This window comes from Manis javanica, chromosome 4, assembly GCF_040802235.1.
Source record: "Manis javanica isolate MJ-LG chromosome 4, MJ_LKY, whole genome shotgun sequence".
Lineage (NCBI taxonomy): Eukaryota > Metazoa > Chordata > Mammalia > Pholidota > Manidae > Manis > Manis javanica.
In genome coordinates, this window is record NC_133159.1 from 138321906 (window position 1) to 138335689 (window position 13784).

The 13784-nt window shown below is 37.1% G+C and overlaps 1 protein-coding gene across 2 annotated transcripts in view; it reads left to right on the forward strand.

Annotated features, from left to right (window-relative positions):
* The window catches only part of UTP6 (UTP6 small subunit processome component), a 28625-nt gene extending 17751 nt beyond the window's left edge, over positions 1–10874 (forward strand). Inside the window, exons 14-19 of one of the 2 annotated variants that reach the window (XM_017664446.3) lie at positions 1181–1360; positions 4532–4612; positions 4814–4923; positions 5724–5790; positions 8704–8776; positions 9640–10874. In XM_017664446.3, the coding sequence (XP_017519935.1) occupies positions 1181–1360; positions 4532–4612; positions 4814–4923; positions 5724–5790; positions 8704–8776; positions 9640–9797 (669 nt within the window). In that variant the 3' untranslated portion in view covers positions 9798–10874. The remainder of the gene's footprint in view (positions 1–1180; positions 1361–4531; positions 4613–4813; positions 4924–5723; positions 5791–8703; positions 8777–9639) is intronic. The other variant, XM_073235123.1, reaches the window with a different exon arrangement.
* The last annotated feature ends 2910 nt before the right edge of the window (positions 10875–13784 follow it).

Genomic DNA, 13784 nt, shown 5'->3' on the forward strand with positions numbered 1-13784 from the left:
AATCCTGCCTTTAATGAGAGTCCCTGAACATATTCTTTCTAAACTTAAAACGTTTAGCTGATTTCTACATCTATCCTTTCAATTCAGATGATTTTTCACAGGGTGATCTTTTAAAACTGGTTATCAGATTATTCTGTGGCTTCCCACTGTCCTTTGAATAAAGCTGCTCAGACTCTTTAACTGGTTCCTGCCTGTATTTCCAGCCTCCCCTGCCAGTTCTCCAGTATACAACCTACCCCTCCAGCCGTTCTGAACTGGATTTCCTTTTGTATCCAAAGCGCCTGTCATCTTCAGCCTTTTGTGCATTCTGGTTGGAAAAACTTCACTTTTCCTGTGGGTCTCTGCTTTCACCTGACTGATCCCAGCTCTTCTTTAACTTAGCATAAAATGGTACTTCCTTTTTGGAAGTTCTTTCTCGTTACTGCCATAGACCTGATTGGGTGCTCCTGCTTTGTATTTCTATAGTATATGATTCTCTGTTAGGGCACATATCAAACTGTCTGTACTGCTAGATTGTAGGCTCTGTGGGTGGTAGAGAATGTACCTTGATTTCCTCTTTATTGAATTTAGTATATGTACTGTGCAATAAAAATGCATGCTGAATACATGGATTATATACTGCCGTTTATATGCTTTTTCACAATTTGTGTAATTGAATTGGTTTTAGGTTTTCTCCACCTCCCCTTTTGTTTTTTTACTTATTGGGTCACATTTGTTTAAGTGCTCAAGTTTAAGATACGACACTTTCTTGATATTACATTGTGTGATTATAGTTCAGGAAGATTGCACCAGTGTATAGTGTGCCAAACTCCATTAAATGTGTTTCCTTACCACCCCACAAATACTGGTTTTATCTCTACAGAGTATTTTTATATTGTTTGGTATGTGTGGGTTTTATTATAGTGAACTACTCTATTAAAAGCTTAAAATTTGATCTAAATTCCTTCAGCCCTCTACTTTTTACCTCTTTCCTGTGTTTTGATAGCCCTTGGGAGTAGGATCAGGGAAGGAGGAGGAATTCCAAATTGTTCATTTTGTGCCTGTTTGGCAGCTGTGGTGAAAGGTTTAGTGGAAAGGCTGCCAAAGTTACTGCTTTCAAATGAGGTCTTTATTTGTTCCCATTATGTAGATAATTTAGCTTTCAATAGTTAATTTTCCAACGATCCTTCGTTTTACCTAGATTGAATTGTTGCTGCGTCATGACTTCATTAAGGATGCCCTGGAGGTGGCAGTAGCTGGGACTGAATTGTTTAGAGGCTCTGTGACAATGTGGCAGATGAAGTTGCAGGTGCTGATTGACTCAAAGAGCCCTGACATAGATGTGCTTTTTGGAGAAGCGTTTGTGCATCTGAAACCACAGGTCTGTTTGTTGCTCTCTTGTATTTCATTCTCTTTGGGAAACCTTTTCAGGCTTCAGCCAAAGTTAATTTGAAATGTACTTTTCTGATGAGAGCTGGCCCCTTTGGTGATGGTTCAAGGGTCAAGAGTAGAAGAGTTTACTCCCATTTAATAGCCTATTTCTAATTCTTTATTTGAGAATTGACTAATTTATATAAACTTTTCTATTCTTTTTATATATCAAGGGAGAAATATTAATAGAATGGTACTCTCATTGCTTCCAAAGCTGAACTTAAGCCTGATTTTTAAACACATAGATTTTCTAAGCCTTGATGTTTAAAAGATTAAATTTTAAAACTTTGCAGTGGATCTTTTATAGTAGGAAAAAAGAATTCCTGAAGTTAAGGTGAGAAAAAAATCTTAATTATTTTATTGCTTATTTGTTTGTGCCTCTAGGACATGAGTGAAGATTGAATAGTTCATCTAGATGAGTTAGTGCTTGGGTTGTGGGTCCTAGACAGCAGAGACATGACCTGGGTAGCTAAGGGTCTGGCGCTATGGGCTGTTCATTGCTTTATTAAGTAACGTAAATAATGATAGTAACTCCAGGCAGTACTCTTTTCTTTTTTATTACAATTAAAAAAATAAGGTATTGATATACACTCTTAGGAAGGTTTGACATGAAAAACAATGTAGTTACTACATTCACTCATATTATGGAGTCCCCTGCCCCATCCACCATTGCAGTCACTGTCCTTCAGTGTAGTAAGATGCCACAGAGTCACTACTTGTCTTCTCTGTGCTACACTGTCTTCCCCATAATCCCCCCCACACCATGTGTACTAATCATAATACCTCTCAATCCCTTCTCCCCACCTCCTAACCCTCCCTCCCCTCCCCTTTGGTAACTGCTAGTCCCTTGGAGTCTGTGAGTCTGCTACTGTTTTGTTCTTTCAGTTTTGCTTTGTTGTTATACTTCACAAATGAGGGAAATCATTTGGTAGCTGTCTTTCTCTGCCTGACTTTTTTCACTGAGCATTATACCCTCTAGATCCATCCATGTTGTTGCAAATGGTAGGATTTGTTCTTTTCTTACGGCTGAAAAATACTCCATTGTGTATATGTACCATCATTTTCTTTATCCATTCATCTACTGATGGACATTTAGGTTGTGTCCATTTCTTAGCTATTGTAAATAATGCTGCAGTAAACATAGGGGTGCATATGTCTTTTTGAATCTGAGAACTTGTATTCTTTAGGTAAATTCCTAGGAGTGAAATTCCCAGGTCAAATGGTATTTCTATTTTTAGTTTTGTGAGGAACCTCCATATTGCTTTCCACAATGGTTGAACTAGTTTACATTTCCACCAGCAGTGTAGGAAGGTTCTCCTTTCTTTGCATCCTCACCAGCATTTGTTGTTCTTAGTCGTTTGGATGGTGGCCATCCTAACTGGTGTGAGGTGATATCTCATTGTGGTTTTAATTTGCATTTCCCTGATAATTAGCAATGTGGAGCATCTTTTCATGTGCCTGTTTGTTGTCCATCTGAATTCTTCTTTGGAGAGTTGTCTGTTCACATCCTCCGTCCATTTTTTAATTGGGTTATTTGCTTTTTGGGTATTGAGGCATGTGAGTTCTTTATTTATTTTGGATGTTAACCCCTTGTCGGATATGTCATTTACAAATATATTCGCCCATACTGTAGGATGTGTTTTTGTTCTGCTGATGGTGTCCTTTGCTGTACAGAAGCTTTTTAGCTTGATGTAGTTCCATTTGTTCATTTTTGCTTTTGTTTCCCTTGCCTGAGGAGATGTGTTCAGGAAAAAGTTACTCATGTTTATATTCAGGAGATTTTTGCCTATGTTGTCTTCTAAGAGTTTTATGGTTTCATGACTTACATTCAGGTCTTTGATCCATTTCGTGTTACTTTGGTGTATGGAGTTAGACAATAATCTAGTTTCATTCTCTTGCGTGTAGCTGTCCAGTTTTGCCAACACCAGTTGTGGAAGAGGCTGTCATTTTCCCGTTGTATGTTCATGGTTCCTTTATCATATATTAATTGACTGTATATGCTTGGGTTTATATCCGGGCTCTTTAGTCTTTTCATTGGTCTATGGGTCTGTTCTTGTGCCAGTAGCAAATTGTGTTGATTACTGTGGCTTTGCAGTAGAGCTTGAAGTCAGGGAGTGTGATCCCCCCCCATCTTATTCTTCCTTTTTTAGGATTGCTTTGGCTATTTGGGGTCTTTGGTGGTTCCATATGAATTTTAGAACTATTTGCTCTAGTTCATTGAAGAATGCTGTTGGTATTTTGATAGGAATTGCATTGAATCTGTAGATTGCTTTAGGCAGGATGGCCATTTTGACAATATTAATTCTTTCTAGCCAAGAGAATGGGATGTATTTCCATTTATTGGTATCTTTAATTTCTCTCATGAGTGTCTTATAGTTTTCAGGGAGGTCTTTCACTTCCTTGGTTAGGTTTATTCCTAGGTATTTTATTCTTTTGGATGCAATTGTGAATGGAATTGTTGTTTCTCTTTCTGCTAGTTCATCATGAATGGAATTGTTGTTTCTCTTTCTGCTAGTTCATCATTAGTATATAGGAATGCAACAGATTTCTGTGTATTAATTTTGCATCCTGCAACTTTGCTGAATTCAGATATTAGATCTAGTAGTTTTGAAGTGGATTCTTTAGGGTTTTTTATGTACAAAATCATGTCATCTGCAAACAGTGACAGTTTGACTTCTTCTTTACCAATCTGGATGCCTTTTATTTATTTGTGTTGTCTGTTGCTGTGGCTAGGACCTCCAGTACTATGTTGAATAAAAAAAGCGGGGAGACTGGGCATCTTTGTCTTGTTCCCAATCTTAAAGGAAAAGCTTTCAGCTTCTCGCTGTTAAGTATGATGTTGGCTATGGGTTTGTCACATATGGCCTTTATTATGTTGAGGTACTTAAGCAGTATTCTTTAACAGAAGGGAACTAGAATTTACAGGAGACTGTTGCTTTGGGTGACTTGGACAGAAGGCAGTGTTCTGATGTTTTTTTCTTGCTGGGCATTGAGATTTCTGTCACAGTGCATGTGTATTTTACATATTGATTGTCTTAGGAGAAACCTATCTTTGTAGTGACTAGTTTTCAGAGCCTAGTGCTGACCTAGTCATTTTCTAACATGTTTTTAATGTGAGCAGGTTTGTCTGCCATTGTGGATTTCTTGGGCAGAGTGGAGTGAAAGTGCCAAAAGTCAAGAAGACACTGAAGCCATCTTTAAGGTATAGGCACCATGTTCTACATCCTGTGGTATGTGGAGCATGACAAATAGGTTCACTAGTTGGCTCTCTTTAGGGTTGGTTCTATAGTAGATGTTCCTAAAGCATCATTAAATGAGCAGCCTGGGTTGGTTCTGGGAAAATACATTTTGATACTTATAGATTTCCTCACGCAGCTTGTTTCTTTTTTCTTTTTCATTGTAGAAAGCTCTCTCAGCTGTCACTGGTGCTGATTCAGTCTCTCTGAAGGATAAATACCTGGATTGGGCTTATCGAAGTGGTGGCTATAAAAAGGCCAGAGTTGTGTTTAAAAGGTACTCGCTCTTCAACTTCACAGCTGTTACTAGTCTCTCCACCCCATATTTGGCTCCTCATAACCCAGATTATGTGTATCTCAAGTGGTTATCTAAGGAAATAATCCAAGAAATGTTTTCAGAAAGTTTTTTTTTTAACAATAAAAGCAGTTCATGGCCATTGTGGACATAAAAAAAAAGAGGTAATTAACAATGCAATGTAATCCCATCAAGAGGAAAAAAACATGTTAATATATCATTTTAAAGTGTGTTTTTCATATATTTGAGATGACACTCTAATCACATTTTATATACCATTTTTGTTGGTATTAAGACTGTCCAAATTTTCCCTGTCAGTAATAATTCTTTATTAACATAATTTGTTAAAAATACTTGTATGTTAACACGGCTCTGTGGATTTGCCTTAATTTATTTGGCCATAGTAATACTGCTTTGATGAACATTTCTGCACAAATATTGTTTGTCCATATTGGAATTATTTCCTTGGGGTATATTCTTAAAATGGAGTTACTGGCTCCTTCAAAAAGACCTTGAGATGTAGTAGAGGGAACTTAAAAGTCTAAAAGTGAGAAAGAAGAGAACAGAAAGAAAACTGGATAGGAAAGAGTTTGCTGGTGGTGAAGAATAAGTCATTGTAGACTAGAAGTGTTAAGAGTGGCTGGTGGTCGAGTCCAGTCCTTGCATTGAATTGTGGCCAGGTCTTTATTAAGCCATGTGTCATGGAGGCACTGGCGTAGGTGTTTTATATTCATGGGATGTAAGAGGCTTGTGGAAGATAATAATTTTCTCTTCCTTTTTAGTTTACAGGAAAGCCGTCCATTTTCAGTGGATTTTTTCAGGAAAATGATGCAGTTTGAAAAGGAGCAAGTAAGTGTTCTATGCATTTCTTGTTTGGAAAAATGGATTAGTGGTGGCAGCATTTTTGTTATTTAAAAAAGCTTTCATTATAATATGTAAATTTCTGGTCCCTTTTTCCAACCCTTTTTCATAGAGATGGTTTAGGAATGGTAGTCAAGCAAAGACAAAGTACATGTCTGGAAAATAGAAAACTCAGATGTCTCTTGTTATAGAAAGCCTTTCCTGTTGGGTTGGGTGAGGCACTGCTTCTCTGCCTCCATAGCATCCTGCTTATTGCTTGTGTTGGGTTATGAGGTGGAGAGTAGGCACTCAGTAATGGTTTCTGATATTTTTAACTGAAATTGTGAGTGAATAAAAATACAGGAAAGTCTTAGAAGGGTAATGCACAAAAATTAAAATGTACCTGTAATCTCATCACACTAATGCAACCAGCCATATTTATTTTTGTTTTCTTTAGTTTTTTGTTTCTACATATATACTCAGTTTTGTACTGTTTTGTTTTTGACCTATATACCATATGGTCTCTTTTTCATTTACTTACCATGATTCTATAAATGCATTCCTGTATTTTTACTTGATTATCATTTTTAATGGTTATAGCATTAATCTTAAACCCATGTTTTCTTAACCATTCCATCACATAGAGGTTGTTTTCCAGATTTTTGATACTGAAAACAGAGAGCTGTAAGCATTTTGTTTATATAGCTTTTTTTCCTTTGAAATTATTTTCTTGAGATAAATTTCCAGGACTGGAGCTACTAGGTTTTTTTTATGGTTCTTTATATATTGCCATATAGACCTCCAAAAGAATTATACTTACTTACAGTGATAATCAGATATCTCAGTATACCTATTTCCTCACATCTTCTCCAAGTATTCAGTTTTTTTTTTCTCCTTTATTTTGGTATTTTGATTATTATTTTTATTTAAATTTTGAAAAATTCCTAGTGAGGTTGAACTCTTTCATAGTTTTAGTCATTGAATGGTCAACTATCTGTTCTTGTCTTACAGTACAGATAGTAGAGCATAATAATTAATAGCCAGGTTTAGGAACATAACATAAGAGTTAAGTGCCTTGGACAAGTCACTTATTTCTAAGCCTCATCATAATACTTACTTCAGGGGTGTGTACGATATAAGGCCAAAGGGGATAATGGACAGAAAGGACTGCACAGTGCACATTATGAGCCCTTAACAAAGTGTTAATCTGGTTTTCATGCTTGTGTAAGATATGAGGTTAAATTGACTTTGAGTGTATATAAAAGAATACACTCAGAGACACACGAAAAGATGCTCCACATCGCTAGTCATCAGAGAAGTGCAAATTAAAACCACAATGAGATATCACCTCACACCAGTAAGGATCGCAACCATCCAAAAGACAGACAACAAATGTTGGCGAGGTTGTGGAGAAAGGGGAACCCTCCTACACTGCTGGTGGGAATGTAAATTAGTTCAACCATTGTGGAAAGCAGTATGGAGGTTCCTCATAAAGCTCAAATTAGAAATACCATTTGACCCAGGAATTCCACTTCTAGGAATTTACCCTAAGAATACAGCAGCCCAGTTTGAAAAAGACACATGCACCCCTATGTTTATCGCAGCACTCTTTACAATAGCCAAGAAATGGAATCAACCTAAGTGTCCATCAATAGATGAATGGATAAAGAAGATGATGGTACATATACACAATGGAATATTATTCAGCCATAAGAAGAAAACAAATCCTACCATTTGCAACAACATGGATGGAGCTAGAGGGTATTATGTTCAGTGAAATAAACCAGGTGGAGAAAGACAAGTACCAAATGATTTCACTCATATGTGGAGTATAAGAACAAAGAAAAAACTGAAGGAACAAAACAGCAGCAGAATCACAGAACCCAAGAATGTGCTAACAGTTACCAAAGGGAAAGGGACTGGGGAGGATGGGTGGGAAGGGAGGGACAAAGTTGGGGGGAAGGAAAGGGGGCATAATGATTAGCATGTATAATGTGGGGGGGGCACGGGGAGGGCTGTGCAACACAGAGAAGACAAGTAGTGATTCTACAGCATCTTACTACGCTGATGGACAGTGACTGTAATGGAGGTTGTGGGGGGGACTTGTTGAAGGGGGGAGACTAGTAAACATAATGTTCCTCATGTAATTGTAGATTGATACCAAAAAAAAAAGTACACTCAGTGAGCAGAAATTTGAATGAGAAAATAGTTACTTGACTATACAAAAGTATTTTTAAATGGAAGGTGTTAATCTGCTTTGAAAATGAAACAAAAGAGAATATATTTTAAATGGAAGTAAAGGTGAAGAATTAATATTGATTATCTGTAAAGTTGTTACTGGCTGCTCTGCTTGGAGCACAATTAACCAGCATTTTAATTTAATCTGTGTAGTTGTTCTGACAGATATTACTATCCTTGTTCTCTGGGTGAGGAAACTTTTAAGGTCAGAGGGCTTAAAAAACTTGCCAAAGGTTAGGTAACTAGTATTTAGATATGCTATGCTTTGATGTAAGAAGTTTTAAGGTGGACATAGCTAACGTGTCAGAGCTCAGATACTGAAAAGAAATGCCTAGCCATAGGAAGTAGAACCTTCCCCATTTATTTATTTAAATCCTACTCCTCCCTCAGGGTTTTCAAATACATAGTCCTAAAAAGCTGCTCATATTCTCCAACTGAGAATTATTTAGGCTTTTTCCACGCTACCTTAGCAAAGTGCTTTTTGCACTGCTTGCATTTATTTCACTCCAATGAGTAGTGCATTTGATTTTTCTCTGGATAAGTTGAGAGCCAGGCTGTATTCAGTTTGAACTTCAACCCTTCTCTCTTTCAAGTAGATGGTAGCTGCTTAGCACCGTGTTTGAAGTGAATTTGTGACCTTATAAATTAGGCTTTTAAGGCAAGATTGTCTGATTATTTTTTTAGGAATCCTGCAAGATGGCGAATTTAAGAGAATATTATGAGAGGGCTTTGAGAGAGTTTGGATCTGTAGACTCTGGTAAGTAAAATAAACTTCAGTTACAGACATAAGAGTCTGTATGTGCAGTCTATAATCTCTTAGTATGGTTAGAACATAACCTATTTTGGGTCATGGCCTTCTTTGAGAATAAAACTTGTATCCTTCCCCTGCGTCCTCCCTCACTTTGTGCATAAATACTTGCAAACATAACTTTGCTTATAATATCAAGTTTACAAGAGTCCAGAGGGTCTTCTGTTAAGAACTCTGGATTAGAGAAAGATTTACTTGGTTTGGTTCTCCTAAAAAAACTGATGTTTTTAAGGGAAAGGTTAACGGTTCAGAACAAAAAGGAGTGGGAGTTAGAACAAAGAGGTAGTGAAATGCTGGTTGGTGATAGTTGTCATCGGCAGTTGTCCTCATAGGACTTCTGGGTATAGGTATGTGATATGAAATGTTTACTTATGAATTTGAAACCTGACATGTATAGTTGTTAAATTCATATTTTAAAAAATACACCAACTCTTACAAGGTTTTAACAGACCTGGTGAAATGAATGACAATGGCATATTTACTAACCCAAGCAAGTTTTATTAAGCATGGTAACAAGGTTATAGTGAACTCATTGAGGTCAGTTTCACCTTGAAGGAGACTCAGCAAAATCCTCTCTCTAAAAATATTTAGTATTTTGAGTTTATGAAATACAATGACTGTGATTTTAAAGTGAAGTTTTTTTACTTAAGAAAAAATAATTTTGATGTACCTTGGTGGAAAGAAGCTGAGAGAGGTATTGTTTTGATTTATGTTCTAGGGAAATAAAAGCATATTACAGATACTAAAGCTTACCTAATAAAGCCTTGTCAGTTATTATATGCTTACAGTAATTTTTTTGGTTCCCTTTAAAGATCTCTGGATGGATTATATCAAAGAAGAATTGAATCACCCCCTTGGTAGACCTGAGAACTGTGGGCAGATCTATTGGCGAGCCATGAAAATGCTGCAGGGAGAGTCAGCAGAAGTGTTTGTAGCTAAACATGCTATGCACCAAGCTGGCCATGTATGAAAAGAGGAAGAACACCTTTGTGAAATAGTATTGTATCTCCTTTGGGCAGATTTGTATTAAGAGTTTATCTGCAATTTGCTTAGAGATGGCAGACAAGATGGCTGTCTGATTTTGAGACAATTAATGCTTTAATTTTGTTAGGAGTTAATCTTTAATTCTAGAAAAGAGAACTGCTATTTGTGGCCAGAGGCTGCTTGTTGAGGCCTGCCTACTGTAGGTTCTAAATGTTTTTCGAAATACATGGAAATCATACAGCTGAGTTTCTTTTATTACCTCTGGTCAATCATGAGTATCTCTAATCAAGACCTTGGGGCCATTGAAATGGAGGAGAAAGTACAGTTCTGTTTGTTTATTTTTCTATTATAAAAGTGTATGTGGTTTGTATTGTAGAAAATATGGAGAGAGTAGAATAATGTGGAGAAGAAAATAAAAGCATCCTGTAATTCATCATCTGCAGTTAAACTCAGCAATTGATTTCATTTATTAGAATGTGATTTATACTGTTAGAAAATTTACTCATTGGTTCATTCATTAAGCGCCCATCATAAACAGGAAGGAAGGGAAGATTTTTGGGATGGGGATAGGGGTTAGGGGTTGGAGGAACAGAGCTGGATATCCTGAGAAAGCTGGTTAAGTGACAGAGAAGGATGCTAGGTATTGAGGAAAAAAATCTTCAATAAGAGTATTAAGACAATACAAAACTATCTTTTTTCTCTGGGACTTACGTGCAGAGAAGTGTTTAGAGTGGGGAGGCCCAGCAACAAAAGGGCAGGTGTATGGAGTAGATTAGAGCAGCAGAGAAGGGCTTCAGGAACGAGGAGGATGACTTAGTATAGAGAAGGGCAGGGGAGGTAGCTGTTTGAATTTTATATCCTTAAACTTAATATTATGGTTTCACTGAGAGAAGCATTTGGTGCTGTTTTATTAATGTATTTTTCTGTGTCCTAAATAGCCTTAAAAACATTAATGAATTCATAACATTCCATTGCATAGATGAGCCATGATTTATTTTACTAATCCCCTATGGTTGGACCTAGTGATTCCTTATTTTTTCTTATTATAAATGCTGTTGATGAAGATCCTTGCAAATATTTGTTCATATCCCTGGTTATTTCTTTGGGAGATTGACATCTGACAGTAGAATTCCTGGATTAAAGGTTATAACTATTTTAAAGAATATTGATATGTATTGCCAGCTTGCAATATATGCAAGTACATTCAAGCAATGTGTGAAAATGTGAACACTTTTACCTGCAGTATGTAATATATTTTAATTTTTACTATTTTATTTTAGGTGAAAAGTGATTTATCATTGTTTTAATGGGCACTTCTTTGCTATTAGTGAAATTATGTGTTTTCCTAATTCTCTTGTCTTTTCAATTTGAGTATTTTATGAACTTTTTCTTACTAATTTACAAAGTTTTTTATATACTAAGAATATTAGTCTTTAGTTCATCTCTCCTTTATTGCAAATAATTTGCGTCCAGCCTTTTTTGTGGTGGTGATTTTTTGATGTCCATAGGGCTTTTTTTTGTGTGTGTATGGTTTCTATTGTTAGAAATCCTTCTTGCTGAGGACCACTTAGTTTTTTACCCTAAGCAGTTGACTAAATTTTCCACAGCACCGTTTGTGGGCCATTTTCTCTGCTGATGTGTGGTACTACCTTCATTATCTATTAAATTCCTATGAATATTAGAGTCTGTTTTAGTATATTTTTATTTTGAGCTTTTGTATCCTTAATGTTGTTTGCTTCTCATTCCTTTTTTTTTTTTTTTTTTTTGGAACTTTTTTTTTTTTTTTTTTTTTTGAGAGGGCATCTCTCATATTTATTGATCAAATGGTTGTTAACAACAATAAAATTCAGTATAGGGGGGTCAATGCTCAATGTACAATCATTAATCCATCTCAAGCCTAATTCTCGTCAGTCTCCAATCTTCTGAAGCATAACGAACAAGTTCTTACATGGTGAACGAATTCTTACAGAGTGAATAAATTCTTACATGGTTAACAGTACAAGGGCAGTCATCACAGAAACTTTCGGTTTTGATCATGCAATATGACCTATAAACCATCAGGTCAAATATGAATATTCATTTGATTTTTGTACTTGATTTATATGTTGATCCCACATTTCTCCTATTATTATTATTATTTTTATTTTTAATAAAATGCTGAAGTGGTAGGTAGATGCAAGATAAAGGTAGAAAACATAGTTTAGTGCTGTAAGAAGGCAAATGTAGATGATCAGATGATCAGGTGTGTGCCTATGGACTAAGTATTAATCCAGGCTAGACAAGGGCAGCAAGACATCCACGGATGCAGAAGATTTCTCTCAAAGCAGGGGGGGTGAGGTTCTGAGCCTCACCTCTGTTGATCCCCAAATTCTCACCTGATGGCCCCCCTGCGACTGTGCCTGTCTTAGGTTGTTCCTCCCTTGAGGAATCTTACCCGTCTCTGGCTAACCAGTCATCTTCCGGGGCCATACAGGGAAATGTAAAGTTGGTAAGTGAGAGAGAAGCCTTATTGTTTGCAAAGGTTAGCTTTTTACTTCTTTGCAGATTTATGCCCTGTGGCTTCTATGCCCAGCACTTGTCTCGAGGTATCTTTACCACCTGGAGGAATTATGATACTCGGTAAATTCGATATGAGGCACGAATTCTATTTAAAGTTTGTAATTAGGAAGGAAGAAGAAAAGCTATAGATGTAGCATATGAAGGAAACTTGGGAGGATTGATTATTTCTTTGACATATCTTCTTGTATTGTACCTTAAGTATGTATAGGTTTTAAACTACTAACTAATTTGCACACACATATTAACATAATAGGAATATGGTGACATAAACAAAGCAAATCTATAATTACCAGCCATCTCCAGTGAAGCCAAGAAAACCATTTAGGCACCCTAGGCATTTGTGAAAATTTATCTATGATATGATGGATATTTTCCAACTGTACTTGAACCATCAGACAAATTAAAGCAGCCCATTTCTGGGATCTGTTCACATCCCATATGTTCTTTTAACCATAGATAGTCTATAGTCATGAGATTTTGGGGTGCTACAACTTGCACCCCTCCCAACTCCTGGTTGAGTTCCAACAGTACAGATCCAGTCAAATTCGTTGTCTCACTGTATGCACATGCCAGCCTAGACATCTCCCTCCTCCTTCTTATGGCAAGTCCAGGAGACGGTGGGCTGGATGCAGCCACAACCGCAGCATCGTCCGGATCCCTGTGGAGGCTTTTTTGATGATCATCCCCCGGCACGAGTCCTCCAGAGAGTGCTGATGCCGGAAGCTCCTCCTCATATCGTATCTTAGTTCATTTTCTGGGTATCCAAGCTAGGCCTTGATCTTCTGCGTAGAAACAAACAGACCCTTTGCCCACACTTTGACATGCCCTCTATACCACTGTGCAGAACTCATTGGAGGTCAGCACACAGTAACTGCTTTTTTTTTTTTTTTTTACTTAAGAGAAAGGAATATTATCAGAAAAGAGTACCTCCATAGCTGATCATCTGACACCCTTTAAGTGATCAACATTAAGGATATTTAAAGCATGCGTTGATCTTTGATTTACCAATAGTTTTATCCTGTTAAGGAGTAATCCCCCTTTTCTTTCTTTCTTTCTTTTTTTTTTTTTAAATTTTTAATCTACACTTACCTGAAGAATACTATGTTTACTATGCTCTCCCCTATATCAGGTCCCCCCTAACAACCACATTACGGTTACTGTCCATCAGCTTAGCAAAATGTTGTAGAGTCACTACTTGTCCTCTCTGTGTTGTGCAGCCCACCCTCCCCTTTCTCCCTCCCCCCCATGCATGCTAATCTTAATACCCCCCTTCTTCTTCCCCCCCCTTATCCCTCCCTGCCCACCCATCCTCCCCAGTTCCTTTCCCTTTGGTACCTGTTAGTCCATTTTTGGGTTCTGTAATTCTGCTGCTGTTTTGTTCCTTCAGTTTTTCCTTTGTTCCTATACTCCTCAT